Source organism: Pogoniulus pusillus, chromosome 14 (genome assembly GCF_015220805.1).
Source record: "Pogoniulus pusillus isolate bPogPus1 chromosome 14, bPogPus1.pri, whole genome shotgun sequence".
NCBI lineage: Eukaryota > Metazoa > Chordata > Aves > Piciformes > Lybiidae > Pogoniulus > Pogoniulus pusillus.
In genome coordinates this window covers 22,832,579-22,856,970 of record NC_087277.1, presented here as the reverse complement: position 1 = coordinate 22,856,970, position 24,392 = coordinate 22,832,579, and the positions used below count along the sequence as shown (strand labels likewise).

The following is a 24,392-nucleotide window of genomic DNA, read 5'->3' as shown; positions in this document are numbered from 1 at the left end:
TCTTCAAATTGCCTGTTATCTTCTACTTAAAAACATCAATTGAATATTAAGTATGGGCTTACTGCAGCTATTAATCATGCAGCTAAATAAAACCGCTAGCACACTGTGAAAAGCTGTAAGTAAAATAATAGCTTTGCTAGCTGGTACCTCTTGGTTCCATGTAGACTGGCTATAGAGTGAAAGGCAAAACATAAAAGCTGTTAGTTTAGGGAAAACTTTGCAGACATTGTGTAAAGGTACAGCAACATGATGCCTGTGCAAGGTGTAGCTGTTATTACTTAACATGATTTGGCTTCCGTTGTCGCACACAATTCACCTGCGGCTGGGTTCTACTCTTTCAGGGCTATTTCACAGAAGATCCATATAGGGCTTTCTTTTCTCAAATACAGTTGGCTTTCTCACCTAGTGAGCCTCATGGTCTTGCTGGTCCAGTATTATCTACATAGTCAGTATAACTTAACCTATCACTTGCACTTGAGCCACTTGCATCTGAGGCAGACGCAGCAAGGGCAGAAATTGTCCCCTGATCTCCTGCTCTTTTCATGATTTTTTTCTGGCAGTTGCAGACAGGGGAAATTACAAGCCTTCAAACTGAAAACACTGGCATGAAATGATTACTGAAGTAATTTAAGCCTGCCAACTCTTTTTTCCCCCCATTTTAGTGGTCAAACTCTGAAATATGCCGAAGGGAAGACAAAGGGGAAAGAGACATTACCAACCCAAAGAATTCTCAATCCATCTTGAAATGATGCACTTAAAAAAGACTTGAAGATAAAAAAATCCCAGGGGTAAAAATTATCCACAAGTCCATTCTCTGTGAAGATAAACTTCATTAATATATAGCTACCATCTTTCATCTCCCTTTATTTTTGTCCTTTCTGCTTTCTACTTTCTTATTTAAAGTTTCTTGTTCTTTTGGAGCACTTTCATCATGCCTTTCACCTTTATCACTCAATTTCCCTTCTCAGGCAGGTGAAAAACTAGTTACTAGTTCTTCATCAGACTGCATGCTAATCTCTTGTGACTTTTCTATGCAGACAACTTATTAGCTCTTTCATTCTGCTTTTTCAGATGTGTGAGACTTCATTGTCATTTGTTGGTAATGGAATGCAAACCTAGGAAGATCAATCTAGGATTGGCTTTCCAATTGATAGGTCAAAAATTTTTTTCCCCTGAACTTTTGTGATTTCCTTACCTGTATTTGCTTCCTTTAGTGGTTCCTGTCTTTTCCCACACAGGCATGTATATTTTGTTCTTAGCCTGAGAGGAAAGGAATCTCTGCAACACTATTCCTTGCATCATTCATTTTCCTAACCTTTTTTTTTCTCTCTCTCTGTAATGAAAGACTTGCAAACTCAAGGACCAAAGAGCCAAGTCTTTTCCTGTTTCTCATAAATCAAATCATTTTTTTTTTATCTCTACTCACCTACTCACTCATTTACCAGACTTTCCTATATTTAAGTCTTTCTAGTCCACTGAGTTTGCTGTTAGTCCAGCAAAGAAGAGGGCTCCAGTATTAGTGTGTCCACCTCATTTGATCACTCAGAGAATTACACTATAATGATCCTTTAACTACAGAGCTGTCACACTGTGTTAAATCCTTTCTGTATGTGCTGTCAACTGCTTACACTGATCTGCGTGTCCCAGACTTCACATTTCCAAGTAGTCTACAGTGGTAGCTCTCAACAGCATTCAACAGCGCGATGTACAACACTATAAAGTTGTGGAAAGACTTTGAATGTGAGAGTAAAACAATATTACCATAAAATCTTTATGATCAATATATAATTTTCCACAAACCAGTTCATTCATGTTTTTCTGTGTTTTTCTACAGTGGTTATGTCTTTGATTATGATTACTACAGAGATGATTTCTACAATCGGTATGTGTGGTTATATTTTGTACATCCAACACCATTTCTCCTGTTTGTTGATAATGTAAAAGCTTTGTTTGGTTAGACAGGTCTCTTCTGATTTTAACTGCTATTCATTTCATTATTTCTATTGTGCATCAGGAGAAGATTATTTGAATATAGTACAAACAGAGAAGATTATCATCCTCAAATATATGCTGATTAAGTATCTCTTTTAGTCTTATCTTTCTCTAAGAGCATTTGTGGCATTTTCTGTGCTGAATAGTTTAATGGTTGTTTAATTGCTCAGTTTTTCTTCCTACAGAGTTTTTCTAGACTTGCTTTCACTAGAACATAGAGCAGCTGTGAAATTCTTCAATATGATACTTATATCTTTGTCTTTTCATTCATGTGTATGAAAAGATGTAGGTTGCTTGAAAAAAATGTGCCTTTCAAGAACATTTAGAAGTCTAGAACGAGCTTGAGGGAAGCAAACCCACAAATTAAACACTGGGTGTGTTTCTATAGGAGAAAAGGGAGCATGGGTACCTAAGCAACTGGAGACTTGTGCCTTCAGTATATTCTCTCAGCTCAGCACTGTGAGAATTTGTTCAGTCAGATGTAGTGGAATCACCATAACACAGGGTGATGTGGATGACCATGGATAACCAACTGTAATTCAGCAGTGCTGTCTCTGCATGACATCAGCTTGATTTAGCATAGACCAAGTGAGTCCAAGGGGGCTGCACTCTTATTGTAGAAAAGCCATCTATGAAGTTGGCCTCACAATGGTGAACATGCTGATACAGAGACAACAAAAACCTTGGGACTCTGTTAGATCCAAGTTAATGGAAGTGGAAGTTGAAAAACTCTTTATGGTAGGCAAGGAAAGAAAATCCCATGGGGAGTTCAAGGTATTACTAACATGCCTGTAGGAAAGATAAATTAAGAGATATTGTCTCGAATCTTTGAATTTCTGACCTTTTGATATTTCTGAACTTCTGTGGTTTATCTCAAACCATGTTTTCTAATATTATTTTCCAGTAACACACCTACTTTGTCTTGACTAAAGCAGTGCTGGCACTAGAAAAGGATGGCAGGAGTGTTCAGCAGTGTAAGAAAAAAAAAATCTCTGTGAAGATAGACTGACAAGATCAGGACTACCCAGTTTAGAAGAGTGGATGGAAGAAAAGGCAGTGTCATGTGCATGTTAGCAACTGCTGGGACAAAATATTTATTTTAGAACTGATCATTTCTATTTATCGTTTCTTGTATTATGAGAACAAGGGAAACAGGCAGCATACTTCAAAATGGAGAAAGAGGGAGGGGAGGGGGGAAGAAACAAAGGCTTTTTTAAAACAAAGCATATCATTGAAATGTGTAGAACTAGATGCAACAAGCCTCCAAGTCCAAAAGCTTTGCATAATTTCAAAAAACAAAGAAAGAATGCTAATATTAGAGAATAGTCCTTCTTATATAGTGTAAAAAAAGACGTAATCAGAATTTTGCAGTTCATTACATTATCTAAAGATTAGCTATTAGAAGCTAGGGGGAAAAAATCACCTTTGGAGCAATAATTGCATAATGACTTTTTTTCATGATAGCTTGTAGTTCTGAAACAATTTTTTCCCATTATTGTGAAACAGGAGAATGTGGACAACCTGCAGATTATCCAATACGATAAATGATGAGTGACAACAAACAATATTATTTCTGCTAAAAGTCCACCAAACGTTTGAGTCTTTATTTTAATACACAGATGTTTTATTGTGCTCAAAATGGCTAGAAACTGCCTAGTCAGTAAGAACCTTCAAGGCCGTGGGGGTGGCAGGATCTCTGTGACACATTTTGTAGGCAACTACAGAAAAGGAGAGAGATGTTTTTTTTGTCTGTAGGATTAAAGTGCAGATGGCAGAGAGGATCCTGAGATTTAAGCATTAGGTGTTTACTTGCCAGAAAAGAGGTTAGAAGACTTAAGTTTGATTTTGCTTCCTGTTCAGCATGCTGTTAGTCACTGTGGTAAGCAAATTACTGTTTCTTAAAGAGAGTGTGTTTTCCACTGTGTATCTGTCTGCCCAGCTGGGTCCCAGCAGTCAGAATTGTGACAATTAAACATGCAGTTATAAATTTCCATAATTACTACTTGCAAGTATAATTTGCAAGAAACTTGAGAATGTTTTGTGAGAATGTTGCTTGTCTTTCTGCTTCAGTCTCTCAAGTTGAAATCTTCATTTTCGGAACTTTCTCCTCCCAATTTGTTGTGTTCAGAGCCCATAGCTTTTATGTTCTAAACATACCTATAGCTTTGTTTATCTTTTCTACAACCTTTATCTTCTTCCTGCATAAGATAGTTGGCTGCTGTTGCTAACTGGTTTTTTGGTTTTTTAGAACTGAGGCATTCTCTTTGGGCCATTAATTTAGGATGTAGAGTAATTTTAACTGACTGTAGTGGTCATTCTCTGAACACCTTCTTACACCGATTTTGCTTTGAATAAGACTTTTATGTCTCTTTTTTTTTTTTTTCTTATTAGCCATACTTGGGTATTTTAGTGATTATAGATTAATTTCTCCTTCAATATGCTGGGACCTCTTTGCTATGCATTCAGGAGGACATACAAGTCCCTCACAATAAAGACCCTTTTCCTACTTTACAAACTGCAGGATATCTCCTTATGATGATGATTGGCTGCAGGGAAAATCATTTCTTTTTCTGTTTTCAAAGATAGCAGATAAAAAAATAGAATTTAAGCCTTGTATGTACTGAATGAGCTGAAACACCACCACGACAAAATGTACTGCTATTAGTTGTTTGCATTGAAATGATGTGGGCCTGTGGAAAGCAGGTTGTGGATTTTCCATACTGCAAATAACAGTTCCATGATGCATCCATCATTTAAATTACGGCAAAATTCTGAGCTATGCATTGGTCTGTGACTGAAACCTGAGTATGGCACTTAATGTGCAGAGATCCTTGAAATCTAATTTGGCTGTGATATAAAGTGATCACAGTTTCAAAAGGTAATTTTGTCAAAGACAACATGAAAATTTAGTTGAGGGGGCTTCCATAACATGAAATCACACAAGTCTTTACAGAGACCAGCTGACTTAATCTTTTCTAGGTTGTTTGATTACCACGGCCGTGTCCCCCCACCACCCCGTGCAGTGATTCCACTAAAGCGTCCTCGTGTGACTGTGACAACAACTCGCAGAGGCAAAGGGGTTTTCTCCATGAAAGGAGCATCACGATCCACCTCAAGTGGGGCATCTTCCTCAGGATCCAAATGTGAGTTGCTCATATCAGTTGGATATTATCAAAACAATGATACTATTAATTTCTGAAAGTAGACAACTTCCACTTTTGGACTCATTTCCTACCCTCAGCCTTTAGCTTGAAAAACTGGTTTGATTACCAAAGCTGCCTTGGAAGTCAAAGAGCACACTGATGTAAATAACTTTTGAAGGAAATACCTTCAACAACATTTGACCTATTCCCTTAACCTCAGAGGAAGCCTGTTTAAAACCTGCCATCCTGACTGCTTATGCACTATGAGGTCTTGTGAACAGCTGATAAGAAAAGCAGAGCTAATAATCTTGTTATAGACTGATTTCTGTTGAGAGTTGAAGGTTATATGTGAGCTAGTGGAGGGTGGGCTGGGAGGCCCAGGGGAGGTTGGGTTATGTGTGCTTTTTTTCCCAGATTACTTTGGTGGTAAAGAGGAAAAGTGTCTTTGCCTGTTCTAAAGGGAGTCCAACTTGGGGTTATTAATTCCTTTAGTGAGTTGACCTTAGAAGAGCTGATGAATAATTGGCATTCCCTTCTCCATGCTCACAAAACTCCCCGCCCTATATGTCCTGGGAACTTCATCTTCCTCTTCGTGCATCTTTCAGCACCCACCTGCCTTCCCCTGCCCCTTATGTGGAGTGATACAGTCCTTGGAAGCGTCACTGGAAGAGGAAGAGAAAGATCAGGTAGGGATCAGATAGTAGAAAGAACGAAGGGGCTTCATTCAGTAAGACAACTTGCTGTAGCGGACTGGCCAACAAGGCATCGTGCTGCCTTACACACATCCATGAAATAAGTGACTCTACCAACAGTACATCTTACTGGAGAAGGAGTCTAGTAAAAACAGTCTATTTTTGGAATCAATTTGCTTTAAGAACACAAATTAATTTCAGGTAACATATTTTAATATGGTGTTTTTTTTGTTATCCAGGACAAGAATAACTCCAAAATTCTCCTGGATAGCTGAGGACCTTAGCATATCCCAATAGGTGTTGAAGTCTCTCACTTGGCAATCTGTACTGTCATTGTAGTGATCAGACAGTGCATATTACATTAACATGTAGTTATCTGTTCCTCAGAATAATCATCACATTTGCTTTATTATTCATTCTGCATTTCAGAAAATGTTTTGCAGTATGGTGTCAGTACTTCCATAATGCTTAAGGTATATTACAGAATTCAACCCTAGTCTGATTACTCACTTCCAAAACACTGCACAACATGGCAAATGTTGCAGCACCTGTAAATCTTTTAAAGGAAAACGCAGTCAGGAGTGTAGAGATCCTGACAGTGTTACACCGCAGTGAAAGCATCCTTCAGCGTGTTCAGGTGTGATGTGAATTCTAAAAACGGCACTTTTAGAGCTCCAGGTGACATGATCATCTCTGGATCCATCTCTTTAACACTCAAGGTAAAGCTGCATCACTGAAAACATGGGCTGATGTTTTCAGCCCTGTTGGTTTTCCACTCTCAGTTCTCCACGGTGACAATTGTAACAGAAGTGCAGAGAACGTTCATGGTACTGGAATAAAGTGCAAAACTATTCTTTCTGTATGTGGCACGTTTTAAAATGGAGTCAGACACACAGTGTACAGATTTTCACGCTTGATTTCCTCACAGAATTACTTCCCTTTTTGACAAGTCCAACCAACCCATCATAAAGGCAGAAACATGATTTTGTGGACTTGAACAGGAATGTAATCAGCTTACTTTAAGATGTTTATCAGAGAAATAGCCAAGTCATTCTCTGAGGGGCTTCAAGTTGGAAAGCAGTGAAATATGTGTTTTGTGGCTTCATTTGCAATTTTCTTTGAGAAGTTGGTTATATTGAATTGTGGGGTGAAGCACTTTAGTATTTTGTTGCCCTTACTCTACACTGTTAATCTGAACTCCTTGAGCTAATGCATTGTTGATTCTAACTGTAATTTATTAGCCATTAAATAGAATCATAAAGGGTCTCTTCAATAAGGAGAAACATCGTTTGTGGGAAGGAAGCTGGGGTTTTTTTTTAAATTAAATTTGGGACAGTAAGAGAGTTCCATCTAAGGTTCAGAATTAACTCTGTCAAAGGGATACTGCCTATGCTTGAAAGATTTCACTCCACATATCAGAACTGTCATGAGATTGTATCCTCTAGCAGGCTTTTCAGATTGAAGTAGAAATGCCGTAGGAATTACTGTTCTCTTAGTTGCTCCCCACACTCAAACTGGATCTAGAAAACAAACCTCTGCACATAGTAATAGAGGGCAGAACACTGGAGACCCCTCAGTGAAATTACCAAGATTAGAAGGACTCAGAAGAGCATCAGTTCAGAGACAGATGTTTGCTGTGGCACACAGCAAAGATGTTAAAAACGCATAGTACCAAAACTACCTCACTCACTGACGGATACAACTGTAGTGTAGCAAAATCTCATTTTAACAAAAAGTGGACAGATGTGTTCCAAGTTTGCTTCCATAACACAAAATAAATTAGGGAGATTTGATTTCTTTCAAGAACCAATGAGTTTTCAATGATCGGTTGGCAATGTTCTTAACTGCAAGGACTAGGAAATAATAAATCAACCTTTCCATGTTATCAAAAGTAACAGAATGAAATGCAGGTGTGGTAACTACACCTAGTCCTTTTTTGTATTAATGGTATTAAGCAGCAGATCCAGACTGCTATTTAAAACTGGAGGGAAATCCCATTTTCTAGCAATACAGAAACTGAATCTTTGGGCATGTGCACTGAGATGTGTAAAATAAAACCAGGAGGGAAATACTACTCAGTTTTTTTTTTATACCTTCTGTACTTGACATTAAGGAGTAGACACTTAAGATGTTAAAATATGTACTGAATTATTAATTTAAATTAATTTTGAGTTGTATTTTTTATATTTAGTTTCATCAGTTAACCCATTTTCCAGTGAAATCTAAAATAATACATGATAAAATATATTCAAAATGAAGGACTTAGATAGAAATGAATCTGAACTACGTTTAGTGGAAGAATCAATTTGTAGTTATGGTCAAAACTATTTCACAAATATAGCTGTAATTCAACATCAGCACTTGCATTTCTAAAATTGTGTTTGACCTCAATTTTAAATCTCTTGTTTTGACCTGGTTGCAGTTTGTCTCTTTTGGAGCTAGATGCTTCAATGAAAGATCCATTCTGGAAAGCCCTTGTGTTCCTGGGAGAGGGCTGGAAAGGTTCACTATATCTAATTCCTTACTGTTACAAGTAGCAACATTAATCCCTGAAGTTCCATCTTAAAGCTAGAGTTTGACTTTGCCTGCTGGCCACAACACTACTGAGAAGCAGAGTCCAGAACTGGACCTTACAATTGCTGAAGTAGAGGACTGTGCTGGTTTTGGATAGGGTTCATTTTCTTCATAGTAGCTACTGTGGGGTTACATGTGGAATTTGTCCTGGAAACAACGTTGGTAACCCAGGGATGGTTTAGTTCTTGCTGAGCATGCTAACACAAAAGTCAGTGCCTCTACTGCTTCCATACCACCCTGCCAGCAAGTAGGCAAAGGCTGCATAATAAGCTGGGAGGGGACACAGCCAGTACAGCTGACCCCAACTGACTGATGGGGTATTCCACATGGTAAAGCATCATGCTCAGCAATAAACTAGGAGGAAGATTGGCTGGGTTGGCGGTGGGGAGGAGTACTGCTCGTGATTTGGCTGGGTTTCAGTTCATTTGTGGTTAGCAGTTGCTTTCATTTGCATCACTTTTGTTCCCTGGATTTTATTTTTCTCTCCTGGTTACTTTTCATTGGAATTATTAAACTGTTCTTGTCTCAGACCAAAATTTGTATCACTTTTACCCTTCCAGTTCTCTTATACCCATCCTGCTGAGTGGCAAGTGAGTGGCTGACGGTGCTTTCTTGCCAGATGGGGTTATACCATGACACTCATGATGCAGTCCAGGATGTTGATGGCTTTCTTTGTCACAGAGGTGCATTGCTGGCTCATGTACAGCTTGTTGTTCATCACAACCCTTCATAATTTATCTTTAATAACTGCTGCTTACTACAGAAAACCCCAGTACAATATAACTGAGTGGAATTTCTCTAGAAGAATTATTCTGAAGATTTGTACAATTCCCTGTAAATTAAGAGAATCAGTTACTTGAATAATTACATCATCACAGTGCTGGAAATAAGGTGGAAATTTGGAACTTGTTAAAAATTCTATACTCTTTTTTTTTCCCCTTTATTCAGTCTTTTTTTCTTTGTTATTGTTAACTTGAATTAATTGACTGTATAATGGAATCACCTCATTAACTGTGAATCATAAGTTGCAGATTCAGTGACCAAAGCTTTAGGAAGCAGTTTTGGCATAGGAGATTTTTGACAGGTGGCAGTAAAACTCCCCAGTCTTTTATTAGCATCTTTGTAACTGAGTCCTCACTGTTGCGTGTTTTCCCTCTGGTGCAGCCTTCTTCCCAAACTGGTTTCTCAGTGACATACCACAGGGAAGCCCCTGTGAAACAGAAGGTTTGGCTTGAGTCAAATAGTAACCTAGTGTGTGCCTGCTTCCTTACCAGACTCAGAAGTGCAAATAGTCTCTGCTTTGCTTTTTGGCCTGGAAACGAATACCATTAGGTCCTCGTGGTGTGTACTTCTGACCTTTAAGGATTGGCAAGCTTCTGTTTGCCAGCCAAAGGAACACCTCTAACACAATGATTTGGCAGCTCAGGATGTGTTGCCAGCTGCCTTCACAGCAGGTTGTTGCAGAGACTCAGCATTCCCCATTGGAAAGATGTACACCATTTCACTGTGGAATCGGTACTGCCTTGCTGCTTCAGCAGGTAGCAGTCCTTGCCCTTGGGGAAGCAGCAACCTTCTGAATATGCAGTTGGCAGAATTTTAACGTTTTGATACAGGTGTGGGGGATTGGACAGTGACCCATTATTTCTCCAGGAATATTTTAATGCCTTGCTGCTCTCCAAATACAGACCAAATGCTGTAAAGCATAGAAGTAACCTTTGTGCTAGACACGTACAAGTCTTGTTGTCTAAGTCCTACCATTCATTTGATATGAGATCAGATAGTGCAAGATATGCAATTTTCAATACAAGCACATGATTAAATAAGTTCATTAGCACATATAGCAACCTAAAACTTTTTATCTGATTGGTTACAACTATAGTGCACATGATCCAAGCACTAAGAAAAAAATCCTGGTCTCAGCCTCAGTGAAAGATTGAAAGACTCCAGCACAGAGACACAAAAATTATTAAGGGAGTGGAACATCTTCCTTACAAGGACAGACTGAAGGAGCTGGATCTCTCTAGTCTGGAGAGGAGGAAACTGAGGCATGACCTCATTCATGTCTATAAATATGCAAAGGGTGAGTGTCAGGAGGATGCAGCCAGGCTCTTCTCTGTGATGCCCAATGACATAACAAGGGGCAGTGGATGGAAGTTGAGGCATAGGAAGTTCCATGTAAACATGAGAATTTTCTTTTTTTCACTGAGAGTGACTGACCACTGGAACAGGCTGCCCAGGGGAGTTGTGGAGTCTGCCTCTCTGGAGATACTCAGAACTCTCCCGGATGCATTCCTGTGTGATCTGGTATAGGTGATCCTGCTCTGGTATGGGGGGTAGACTTGGATGATCTTTCAAGGTCCCTTCCAACGCCTAGCATTCTGTGATTCTGTGAGTGTACTCCAAGTTTGCAGTAACACTGATTTTGAGCCGAAGACATACATACTTATTCACTACCACTGAGGCAAGTGACGGTTTCCCTACACACTTCATCATCATGTTTTGACTGTCCAATAAAATATACCCATGAGATTCCATGATAAGATACATGCCCAAGAGAAAATGAACAGGACTGACAGGGCAAGATGCAGCCAAGAGACTCTTTGGACAGGAAAGGAATGCATCTATCCCTGTGGCAGATCATCCCTTTTCCTAGGCTTACTGAGGGCCCTCAAGTTGCTCTGGATACACACATCAAAGTCAATGCCCATCCTCCTTCAGTAGCAGTAAGGATAGATGTAATACTGCTCAGTGCTCTCCATTGCCAGTCCCTCACAGCTTAAAGTGATGATCCATTTCTTCCTACAAGAGCTATAAGAGTGACAGATCTGTCACCCACTCTTGACATTTATAAATGGCTTTATTTTCCCATGCTAGCATAGATTTCCCATTTTCTCCTCTTGGTCTTTTCAACGTGATACCTTAGCACAGAGAGGGCGAGTGAATTTCTTTGGACCATCTTCTGAGCATAAAAACATGTTATGATAATGCCATAATAATGAGGTCATTCACAAGTGCTGCAGTGTCTTTCTCCTGAAGTTAAAACATCTCCAAAACAGTTACTCCTTCAGCTCTTCGTTTATAAGCATTGTCTCCATGTCCTTGGATGTGATCATAATAAAAATAATTTCTTGTGTTAGCTACAGTTGGAAAAAGTACAAACATTACCAGAACTGAAAGCTTTGGAAACGATAATGCTTAACACCTATTGCAATGAAGTTGCTGAGTGGATTATAATACAGTATTTGTTACTTTTCACTCTTGTTGAAAAATACCTACATCTACTGTGAGGGATCTTTTGTTTATTGTCACTATTATTGCAAAATAGTTCAGTGAGATAGCACTGGAAGGCTGAACTGTCTGTCATGTCTACATCATTCTTACATTATAGGCTGTTTTTCAGCAGAAGTTACTTGAATTTATTAATAAAGCTCTTGAGATGTCTTGCCTTGAAATGCTTGCTACAGAGCAATACACCTCACATAACCTCTTGCCATTAGGACTTAGAATTGTGTAATGCTAGGATTCATCAGTGTTTGTTTTAAAAGTTAAATCTCTCCAAATACTGACAGAAATGAGAAAGTAGACTTTGAACTACAAAGGAAATAAAAAAGAACATGTTTTGTTATGGGGTGCTGCAAATATAGTTTGTTTCATGTTTTGCATCTTTGCTTTCTTTCCACAGTGAAATCAGATGAGTTGCAAACCATCAAGAAGGAATTAACCCAAATCAAAACAAAAATTGACTCATTGCTAGGGAGACTGGAAAAGATTGAAAAGCAGCAAAAAGCTGAAGCAGGTAGGTGAAAGTAATTTGTAGTCAAATGAATTAAATTAGAACTTAGCTATCAGTCAAGCAGACAGACTAGAGAGAATGGAAACCTTCCAGAAATTTTGCTACATAATGGAATCCTAAAGCAAGGTAAATTAATTCTCAGGAAGAACTATTGTGAGGATTAGTTCATATCCTTCACAGAGCATACAACATCATTTCAAGTTGTTTGGGTTGGGGTTTTTTGTTTTGGTTTGGTTTTGTTTGGTTTTTTGTATCATGTAGGTAAAATAGAAAGCACAGATTCATAATAGATGTTCTGGAAACAAAACATCCCTTAAAAAATAAAAAATGACTGAACAGAATGAAGTCAGAGATCACTGACTACAGACATGCTTGTGCTATCCAGATGAAGACTTATTAGATGGTCTATATCGGGAATTATTGCCTGGGCGACAGGCAGTAGTCACAAGCTGCAGCAAGGGAAATTCTTGTTTGATATGAGAAAAAGTGATTCAATAAGTAGTGTAACAGGTTGTCCATAGAGACTGTAGTAGCTCCAGCTTTGGAGATTTTCAAACCTCACTGGGGCGAGGTCCCCTTTGAGTTTGGCTCTGCTTTGAAGAGGCATTAGACTTGGTGAGTCCTGGGATCTCTTCTAAGCTATTGTGTGAAGCTGTGGCATCTCTGTAAAAGCTGCAGCACCTCGAGCTGAGCTTTCCTCTAGATAGAAATGTTTTGTTTTGAGGCAAACTTTAGGAGTGTCAAAATCTAAGCCTACATTTTAATTTAATCAAGATCTTTATTGCTATCCTTGCAGTGATCATTTTGTTAGTTGAATGACCTCACCTGGTAGTACTTTAAAGCCATGCTAAGCACTTGTAACAGATTTATAAGGCTGCATTTTCAGCACAGTATACATAGAAAACAATCTTGCTTCTTACCACTGTCTGTAGCATTTCCTTGGCTATTTTCATACAAATCACATGTTATAACTCTGTGCCAGAGCTGTGCGCTGTAAGAGGTTAAAGCGCTGTGAATGGCTTAACCTGCCTGTTTCCCCCCAATACAGAAGTGAGGGGAAAGTAACACATAAAAAACTCTGAGTTCAGATAAAAAGAGTTGAGATAGAAAGTTTTACTGAGCAAATCAGATAATAATAATACAATGCACAATTATGCTTAGCCTATTTGCAGGACAAAAAGTGCAGCATAAAGCGGAAAAGCAGTAGCATAAAGCTGAAGACCAGAGAACTAGCCAGCTCCCACCCTTCCCACTGCCATTCCTGAGGCAGAGACCACACTCAATAACCCAGAGCACAAAAGCAACTGGAACAGGAAACCTCTCATGTTGCAATCTGAACTTCAAGTCCTATAATACCTTGCTCCAGCCAGCACTTCCTTTTTGAAGCTGGCATGCAGCAGGATGGTATGAATAGCAGCAGATTAAAACTCAACCTATGGCAGCACTAACAAGCTGATTTTGATAAGAGCCAGCAGGAAGATAGAAGTCATCTCATCTCAATGTTCCTTTTTTTATTATTATTCCTCCTCTGTTCTCTGATGAAAGATTTTTATGTGAAGTGTGTGAAATTCCACAGATATATGGGTGCCTGGGCACTCAGATTTGTGTCCTTTGCTTAACTCAAATCCCTTACATAAGCCAAAAGGACCCAAGAGGGCACATAAAGAGTGTCCATCAAGACTATATAAAATATCTGTGGGAATTATCAGTTAAGGTTCATGAACCTAACACTTGCGAAAGTACTGTGTAGTTCTGTATCCCTGGCATTCCTGAATGCCTGACATATTTCCTGTTCCATTATGGGAGTGTCTCTTATAACCCAGAAGCTTTCTGCTGGCATTCAAGTATAACTCTAATGAGCATCTTCCTAAGGCAGAGCACTATAGAAAAGTATTTTGTGGGTAACAAGTTAAAAAATAAAAATACCTACAAAAACCAGCTCTTAGAAAATATTTGATAATAAAAGGTAAGTTTTTTTCTAAAGTTGACAGACAAGGACCAATCCTTCAGCTCTCAGAGTTTACCCATAATATAAGTTGTGGATTTTTTCAGGTCTAAATTAATCCAGTGAATCACTTATGTACAGAAATGGTCTGAGATGGTGAATCCCTCCTTCAGGAAGCTTTTCTATAAAATCCATTACTATGCAAACCAACTTGCATCCCATTATACTTTGATATCCAATTTTTGCCTTTGCTGAAGGACTGTAGTGAACTCATTTAGATAGAAACCAGCTCAAAGAGGAAAATGTTGATCTGTATTGAATCATAGTGTAGTGCCTTTTGAAGACAATCAATGAATGATATCCTCAGAGGTGAAAAAGGGTTTAAAATTGTTAATGTTTTAAAACATCAGATGCAGAACTCATGCCCCCATATTCCTTGCCTCTCACTGCAGAGTGTGAGGAGAAAAAGCACCTAAAAGATAGTAGTAAACCTGGATTCCCATTTTTGTCTCTTAGGCTGTTGAAGAGGGTTATGCAGACTTTTTCTGCACGTGATTGACCCCTAAACTAAAAGATTTCTGTGAAATAAAGCTACATTAGTAACTGTTCTGTTTCATTTATAGTGTCAGATGTGAGACGAGTTTGTTCTGTGGTTTGACAATGTTATTTCTTACTTCATGAGAAGGAGTAGCTTCATTTATATGGGGATCAGAGAGTGGATCTATGTCTCATTTGCACAAAACAAAGAGAAGCTATCATCTTGCCCTTTTGATATTTTTTGTTTGCATCACTCTCAAGAAGAAAATTTAATCCTGAATCTTAAAAGCTATACATCTGTAGGAGTGTGATAGGTTAGACAAACTGGACAAGCTCAGTGCATAAGCTGGTTACTGCTCTACCACTGTGTGAAAGCTCTCCTTATAGTCATAGCTGTGTTCTGTCTTTTACTATTATCAACCCATGACAGCTTCAGTAGGGGAAATAGAGATTAAAGGATTTCCTGTATATAGGGGGAAAGCAGGAATATCTCCTTTGCTTGTAAAAGTCTGCATCAGGAAGCCAGGGATAAGAAGCTGTTCTGGTGTTGTGTTCTAGAAAAAAATGAAAGAGAATATACTCCCTGCAATATTAGAGTCACTGAAAGGTAGGATCCTAGGTTTAACTTTTCAGAAGAGCCCAAGAGAGTTAAATGCTGATCTGATTTTTTCAGACTCCTGTAAAGAATCCAGTCTGTATTCTCATTCAGACAGTTAAGTAAGCAGCCTAAATTTTAGCAGCTATACCCTGAAAGTTTTCCTATTTAAATGTATTAAGTCCATCATTTCAGGAACCATTTTTGAAAGCCTTGACCAAAGTTGCTTCAGTTGTCATTGCCACAGCTGAGTTAATCTCAGAAGTGGCTTGAGGCAGAAGGTGGTGGGATGGGACATAGCAGGCATGGCTGATTTAATCCACATTTCCTTTTGCAATAAGCCAAGTAACACAATGACTTATAACTGGCATGATATTATTTAGAGCACCACAAGGCTCCGTGGACTGAATATTCTACTAATATGCATGACTACAGTAGTCTTGAAGAAGTTATTTAAGATGACTTTTTACTCTTAAGTCCAAGTAACTTTCTGAAGAAATTATTTGAGGAAGAAATGCTGAATTGTTCTACATCTTCAGTAAATTAATTTGAAATTGAGGGACTAGAGACCAGCAAAGATGGCTGAGATGAAAGTAAGTTGCGAAGCAAATGTGCAGAAAACCAAAATGTTTTGGTTTAAGACTAATACCCAGAAAAGCATGATCAGGTAGTAAGTAAAATAATTATGTGTTCATAGAACTGAAAAATATAGAGTTTCAGAGCAGTCTGCAGATTAACTTGCTGTCCAAGAGGACAGCTGATGCACTAGTGCTAGGGAACATTCAGCCTAAGAAAGAAAGAAATGGTTTTGTTCCAGAAATTTGATCATTGCTGGGCGTTGTCACTCATTGATACTCCAGCTGGCCTGTATTCACTTTGACTACACAAAGCTTTTCATCTAAACTCCTGAAGTGATGGCCACTTTTCTGGCCAGTCTGTCTCTGTTATTCCCCCTTCAGTCCTCCTCTGGGTTTCTGCTGGCTGAATGAAACTGCTCAGCATATTCAGGAGTCTCACAACACATAATCACAACACAGGTATCTGAGCTAAGGCAAGCTCAGAGCTAAGCCCTAGGCCTCCATGGAAGCTAAGCTCTAGGCCTCCACTTTGCAGAAATCATAGGAAGTCTACATTTGGGTACCTGAGCGGGGGGCAAGAGGGCATTCCCCAGTTACATCATGCCAATAGGGAGAAACTTATCTTACTGCATAAAAAAATATATTCAGGTGTCTAGAGAGATTTGTTGCTTATCTGTATGGCTGTTGAGATATAGTCACAGCAAATTACGGAAGTTCTTTCTCACTTATTGGCAGTTAACAGCCTTCCACTTCTCAGAGCATGGAGGTTTATGTACTTCTCTTTGGCTGCAGTTAAGTAAATATATAGTGACTCTGCCAGTTGGATTCTCAAGGCAAAGTCCAGAAAATCAAATAGTTGGATCTGCTGGTAAATCAGGCCTTCATCCACATGAGCATATTGGGACAATGGTTGATTTGTGAATTATTTTTTTAAAATAAGGGATTGGATCATGTTTGCCTGGTAGGTATTAACACATAAAGCTAGCACATCTGGAGATGGGGAGCTTAGGTTTCTTCTTCAGAGCACTTTTCTTTGCCACCAATAGGGAAGGTTACTGAATCTCTATAGAGTATGTTTTCCTTACAGAAGCTCAAAAGAAACAAATGGAAGATAATGCTGATTTGATTCAAGAGGAATGCATATCAGAGAATGCAGATAACTCTACAGAAGAGCCAATTGAAGGAGGGCCAGATGCAGATGGGGATGGAGAAGATATGACTGATGGGATAGAGGAGGATTTTGATGAGGATGGCAGCAATGAGCTGGTAAGGAATGATCATGCCATGTCTGTCTATACAGTTGCTACAAGTAACCACAGAGAGAAAAAAATCTGAGTTAACAAACTAAGCTCACAGCAACACTGTGATTTCTGTAGCCAGCGCCTAGTCCAATCGTCTTCATACACTGTCCTATCATTTAAGCACAGGGTCCTCTGAGGACAAAGAAGAAAAATATGTTTTATTACACTTGGTGATTTTAGAAAGGAAATTAAATGTACTTTAAACTGGTTTGCATTTGTCATTCTGCATTTACTGAAGTGTAGGTAAGAAAGGAAAACATGGTGTGCTTTTTTTTTAAGATGGATTATTTAAAAATTAAATAAGATTGTAGAACACAGAACTTTCTCATTAGTAAAAAAGGGCCCATTCCTAATATCTTCCACACGTCCCTTCTGCAGGCTGTGTTAGCAGCCATGACTTTTTTTGATTGAAAGATTTTTCTTTAAGAAATGCTTGGAGAAGAAATATTTGGTGTTTTAGCCTGAGCCTGCACTAAATGTTTTCTATAAAAACTTTTAAAAGTATGTTGAAAGTCAGGTTTATACTTTTTTAGTTCATTCCTCAGAAGAATGGATCGGTTATGTTGTGTTAGACTCTATAATACTCTCCTCCTCTTCCCAGCTTTCATATTCCTCTGCTTAGAGCAAAAATCACTTCTGTTTCTCAGTGTCGCTGTCCCTGCTTGCTTTTCAACACACATTTAATCATGTGTGCACTGTCAAAACCACTCAGTGCAGCCAACAGAAGTGAGTTGGCTGTAAGCACAGATGAATCAACACCAAGTCTGGAACAACCAGGGTTTTATACTGCTTGATGCAAACACAATTTAAACCTGCTGCTAATCTGAGGGGTTTTGTCCCTTTAACCATCATAAGATGCAGTTGAATTTATATTATGCCCAGAAAAAGCTACAGAAACCTGAATCCTCTCATTTTCTAATGTGTTAACTAGAAAAGATGACAATATTGCTTTTCCTCAGGAGATCAGGCTCTCCTGTACAGATGAAAAGGACATCTGCAAGAAGTTGCCACCCTGACTTTGTAGGAAGTTGAAACTTTGGAATGACTAAATAGTAGATGTACTACCCCACCACAAGTAATACATGGTCAGCTGAACTGATATTAGCAATAGGAGTGACCACAGCTTGACGAGACTGGTGGGATTTACATTAATTAGGCATCAGACTCCCTACTGCAGAAAACTAAGTGGGGAAGTTAATGTATAGTCTACTAGCTTCTGATTGTTCAGTGCTGTAATTTTACCCAGTAGGTATGACATATTTTAACATGTATCGACACTATACAATGAAGCATGATGTAGGAGAGATTTTTCATCTAGCAAAAACCTAAAAGCAAGCAAAGGTTCTAAAAAGCAAGCACCACAGTAAGACTTCATTAGTGCAAAATTGGCACAGCCACATTTGCACACTCCTCCTTCCAAGTTAGGAGGCCTTTCCAAGATTTATGGTATGGAATTCATTGACGAGCAGCATGTTGCAGACACAGGTCCAAAGACAGTTTAAAGGTCTGGACCACACATGGTTCATGGGGAGGAATGGGAAGGAACCACCTCCAGTTTCTCTGGATGCTATTACTGAGCTCCTTGAGTGCCAGGGCAGGTGTCTCACTGATGTGGAGAGTGTCAACCTCTGTTTTGTGCCCTAGCACTCATAAATTATTTCCATCCACCCACCACTGATATGATGGTAGCAATGAAAGGCTTATATGCCTTGTTTCAACTAGTTGCACCCCTTCCCAATGACAGGGCATTGGAGCCAGTCTCATGCCTTCCAACTTCAAGAAAGCTGGGACCTTCTAGCCAAGACTCTGGCAGTATTGCTTAAAGCTCAGAACCAAGAAGGTCAATGATGTAAAATATGTGTGCTTTTCATCTCCCCCACCCCCTTTCCATTTCCTTTGGAAAAGGCCACTTCAGTTTCTCTTCCTGCTTAGGGAGAGCACTGGAGGAAAAAAAAAATGGCATGGATGGGTTAAAGGATTGCTCTGCAAGAGATTATCTCCAAGAAATATCAGGCAATGAGTGTTTCCCACAGAAAGGCAACTATAAATTGAAAAGTGCATCTCTCTTCTAGACACCCAAACACACTGGTATTGCCAGATTGTAATAATATTATCATATAAACCTGGTACTTTATGATGTATGTTGTAATTTAGTATTTTTCATTTATACTTACATATCTTTATATGGATATAGTAGCCAATTCCTATAAGTTTTATGTTCCACTTCAGTCACTGAGACCAGTATAACTGGAAAGTCAGTAGGATATTGTAAGATATGTAGTAAATACCTCATTAGGAATATCTGGGAATTCAGTCTGCTGCTACCTGCTACTCGCTCTGTTCCCTTCTATCTGGCATTGCCAGATATATATGCTTGTTATGAAACAAGAAGTCCCAACAGATGTTGTTCCCCCACTTTATGAAAACTAAGTTATTTTCAGAAAGAGCTGACTAATAGCAAAGATGTCATTTTGGGGTGGAGCCTGATAAAACTCATTCTAGGGGGGAAAAAAAAAACCAACAAAAATGCACCAAAAAAGTGTTAACTGTGAAAAAAAATAGAAACTTTCCATGTGTAAAAACATAACCTTGGACTCAGAATGAGAAATAAACCACCAAAGGGCATTTAAAATGAAATCTATAATCTTTTCCCAAATATAAAGCTAAAGGGATTTAGGATGATGGTGATGGAAAAAAAAAAATCTCCTCTTTCATCACTAAGAGCAGCAGAGCAAATAGAAGAACATTCGAAATGAGCATAGCTGAAGTCTGTTCAACACCAAAAAGTTGTTTGTAAGTCCACTAGTCTGAAAAATAATATTAGAGAGAAAGAGGAACACGACTTAAAATTAGGTCTTAACATTTTCTGCAGCAGTTTGTATTTAGCTGTAAATCTGCCAAGCCACTGGCCAGTTATGCAAAGCTGCTGCTGCCTTGCCTTTTGCTGACCACAATACTTTTGTCTCTCTTTCCCCTGTGACTGGCCCTAAGGCTGTCAGTAAAGGGTTCAATAAAGGCAGACCTGCTGCCAAATGGAGCCTCTGAATCTGTGCAACTGTGTTGGCAATTTTGGATTAGAGGGCTCAAAATTATATTTCTTCCTCTGTTTCTAATTCTAGCTTGCAAGGGAAGTGACTGCATAATGCACACTGTGGGTTTAAGTACTAGGATCAGTTCTCTAAATTGACGTGATGTTGATTTGGAGGAACAGGTTACTGCAATTAGCTGCGTGATGACAGCTGTCCTCATGCCTGCTTTCAGCTTAGCCCCACTGAGAAGGAACACAAAGTAGTTTAGCCTACAGTCTGAGTTAAGTCAGGCATGGATTTAAGGAGGCGTTAGCCCCTTCATTTGCCTGCCTGGCTGCACTCACAAAAACACATCACATTCAACAGCTGTACACCTTCTTTGTCCATCATTTAGATCAGGATGTTGTTCATCCCTGCATTGTCATTTTCTATGGAATAAAGACACACCCACAAACAGTTGCTATGTCTCCACCGAAGTGAGAAGTTTTACAGCACAATAACTTGATTGCCCACCAGAACTCTAATTCAAGATGTACTGTGTTTGAAGTATCTGCTGCAGCTGTCAAGCATCATGTCTTGGGAAAGTTTCTTTTGTACCAGCACTTTGCCCACAAACATCTCTCAGTGCTTCCACTGCTGCTGACACTCCGGTTTTAGTATCTCTTTAGAACAATCCTCAAAGACCCTTGCTGCATTGACATGCTGAGGTTCTTTAAATGGTGATGTCAGATATATGACCCTGCTATGTATGCATATGTCAAATAATTGACTTCTACTTCTTCAGTCATTAATATCATACACTTCTGACCTACCTTATATTACATATTGGCTTTCTATGAGGACATGCAATAACAAATTGTAGATATATATATACATAAAATAATCACTAACTCGGTACGTAGATCCTGAGTGTTACAACTCATGTCACAACATCAGAGGTAGCTGGAATGGATCAAAACTTCAGTTCTGTTTCTTTTAGATAAAAAAGCAAGCAGCTGGTTATCCTAGATTTTACTGGACCTATGAGTAAGGATTTCTCTCATTCTCTCATTGAATAAGTTCTAGTAGCAGCAAAGTAAAAAGCTTTGTGTTCCGTCCTAGCTCAAAGGTGCTTTTAATGTGAACTGCCACTTGACTATGAAGAAAGCAGCGCACCTACTCAGCTTCCCATTTTGTCTTACACAAGACAATCTCATATGAACAAAGATCTTCACTAAATCCACCTCACACACAAATCATTGGAACACAAGTCCTTGGTGATATCAGGCAGTTTTCCTGTTCCTGACATGGCTTTAAACTGTAATGAATGAGAAGGAAAACTAATAGCCTTCTCCTATTCCTCTGTCTGCACATTGGAGAGCAGAAAAGTCACCTTTGCAGCAGAGTCCATCACATGTTTTGATATTTGAGAAGCAGCTAGGCCTCAGCCTCTCTAAAAGAAGCACTTTCTCATTAATAGCAGTAGTATTAGTGGTGTGTAGCATGGCTGAGAGCAAGCAGAAAAAGCATTTCTGAATTAGCATGCATAGTGGTTTCCTTCCTCTGCTGACTTAGCAGCCAGACAAACCAGTGCAAGCCCAGAGCATTTCATATAACTTCTCTGAACTTGTTTCAAGTGGCACTAATCAATCATTAAGGGACTACTGACTCAGAATGAACTATAACTCATCATCCCAATCCCCTGTAAATAACAAAGGCAGCACCCAATTAGCTGAAAACCTGAAGAACTGTAGATTTGGGGAATGAAAATCACCCTCAGCTAATGCTTAATAAAATACCCAACAAGCTAATTAATTAGAATGAGTTGTACACCAGAACTCATATCTACACTGCATTGCCTGAGAAGAATATTTCCTGTCAATATATCACACTTTCATAATAAATAACTCTAATCGTGGCAGCACAGTGGTGGCTCAGAAGTTATGCATTGAGTAGAACAGAGAGTGTTTTCTGGGAGAACATCTGATCACAGTGCTTTCAGCTGTAGTTTGAAGGATATATTCACAGTGGCAGCATTGTGGGTTTATGTTTGTGTATCTACACTGAAAATAATGAAGCTGCACAAGCATTGGGTGAAGTTGTGCAACAATGAGTCACATTTAATGAGATGTTTTGCGGGTAGTTTTTATTAAATTGTATCAGATACAAAGGGTACAGAGACTCTGCAAGACCCAGTTCTGGTTACCATGTATATTTACTGTTGTTATTTCAGCAACAATTATAGTTCCCTTTCTGCTAAGTAGGTTTCAATTACATTGTTCGGCCTAGAGAAGAGGAGGCTCCAAGGAGACCTTATAGCAGCCTTTCAGTACTTACAGGGAGCCTACAAGAAAGATGGCAATATACTCTTTATCAAGGAGTGTAGTGGTAGAATGGAAGGGAACAGATTTAAACTGAAGGAGTGTAGGTTTAGATTAGATATTGGGAAGCATTTCTTTACCATGAGGATGGTGGGGCACTGGAATACGTTGCCCAGAAAAGTTGTGGATGCTCCGTCCCTGGAAACATTCAAGACCAGGTTGGATGGGCTTTGAGCATCCGGGTCTAGTGGAAGATGTCCCTGCCCATGGCAGGAAGGTTGCAACTATATGCTCTTTAAGGTCTCTTCCAACCCAAACTGTTCTATGATTCTACAATTATATGATTCTGCATTTACCTTTTGAGGCTATTCCAGTTTTTATTCTTGTCCTTTTCTCCACCTCTGCACTTCCTGTTTTCAGGCTATCAGATATGTTTCTAACAACTGATAAAGAATCATGTTTCAAACATAAATACCCCAAAACTGCCACAGACAAAAAACTCAGGATAAACCTCTTGCTGCACTGAGTTATGCAAAAGTTAAAAAAAAAAACAAACCAAAAACATTCCCCCCCCCCCCAAAAAAAAACCCAAACAAACAACCTAAAACCACTATGATATAATTATTGGTATATTTCATGGAGGAATTGATGTAAATACCATTTAAATCAAGTAGTACTTTGACTAAAGCTTGTGAAAAACATTTCCCTCTCCTGCAAATAGCTGAAGGGAAATTAAAGAAATTTAATAATAAATCTATGTGAAACATTGGCACTTTGGTGCCATGGTCTAGCCTTGAGCTCTGTGGTAAAGGGTTGGACTTGATGATCTATGAGGTCTCTTCCAACCTTGATGATACTGTGATACTGTGATAATATTTTGCATGAGAATTCAACAGTGAAAATAGAAGGGAATAGAATATGATCTACAGAAAAGGAATAAAAATTTGTCAGATGAATTTCATGTAGGCCAAGCCAAATTTTGTGTCTCTGAAATAGCAAGACTGATGAAATATATGATGATGTGAAAAGGTTGATACCACTCAACATATTGTTGTCATCAGTCTGGATTTTTTCATTGCCTTTTTAGATACTTCTCTATTTTTTTTTCTGTCAATAGCATCAAGGCACACCAGACTGACTTCTATTATCAGAAAATTAGGCTGGTTAGGCATGTCAAAAAGATCAACAGCTACTTTGACAATTCACAGCTTGCTGAGTGCACTTATACAGAGCACTACTTAAGAAAGAGAAAAAAAGAAAGAGAAAATGTCTAATTAATAGTAATGGCTGAAGCAATCTTGTGCCAGAAATCTTATTTGCATTACTTTAAATGTCACTGAGACGGAGCAAAATTTAGTCTTTTGTGAAGTCATTTCAGACTTTATTGAAGTCTTACTTTCAGTATTCAGGGAAACATGAAGCTCTTTATTCCTAAAACAAATTAAAATGTAAAAGATTGTGTTCACTTGATAAATACCTGTGCAAGATGTTTGTACTTGAGGAAGCTAAGAAAGTCATTAGGGGCATGTGATGGTTTGAGTGTTGCCGCCCCCCCCCCCCCCCCGGAAATTACCCAGACTAGACTCAGCCAGCTCTGGAAATTTGAAAGAAGCTTATATTTACAGCTAGCACAATATACAAGCAGATATTTACAGTATATACAGTTATATACAGAAATATACAAGGTAAAAGGTAATACAGAAACACAGCAGTCCTCCCAGAAACCTGAGTCCCCAGGAGGGGCTCCCAACTGCCCTTCCACCTTCTCCCATTCCCCTACCTTATCCCAGACATTGCCTTGTGCCCCAAGGAAGAATGGAGGTTCAGATTGGGGGAGTTAGGAAGCAAAGTGGATTAATCAGAGAGAAGGAGGGTGAGGTTAGAAAGTAAAATACAGTTCAGAGCTCAGGCAA

The 24,392-nt window shown here is 38.9% G+C and overlaps 1 protein-coding gene across 13 annotated transcripts in view; it reads left to right on the top strand.

The window, feature by feature from the left end:
• The window catches only part of RALYL (RALY RNA binding protein like), a 392,319-nt gene that overhangs the window by 354,891 nt on the left and 13,036 nt on the right, over nt 1-24,392 (top strand). For 9 of the 13 annotated variants that reach the window (XR_010304865.1, XR_010304864.1, XM_064154586.1 and 6 more), the window contains 5 exons: nt 1,835-1,882; nt 4,972-5,135; nt 5,741-5,821; nt 12,084-12,197; nt 16,937-17,115. Coding sequence is in view for 11 of the 13 variants with exons in the window: in XM_064154586.1 (XP_064010656.1) it covers nt 1,835-1,882; nt 4,972-5,135; nt 5,741-5,821; nt 12,084-12,197; nt 16,937-17,115 (586 nt within the window). In the remaining 2 variants the exon portion in view is untranslated. Of the gene's footprint in view, nt 1-1,834; nt 1,883-4,971; nt 5,136-5,740; nt 5,822-6,066; nt 7,116-12,083; nt 12,198-16,936; nt 17,116-24,392 lie in introns of those variants that run through there. The other 4 variants (XM_064154592.1, XM_064154588.1, XM_064154589.1 and 1 more) reach the window with 3 other exon arrangements.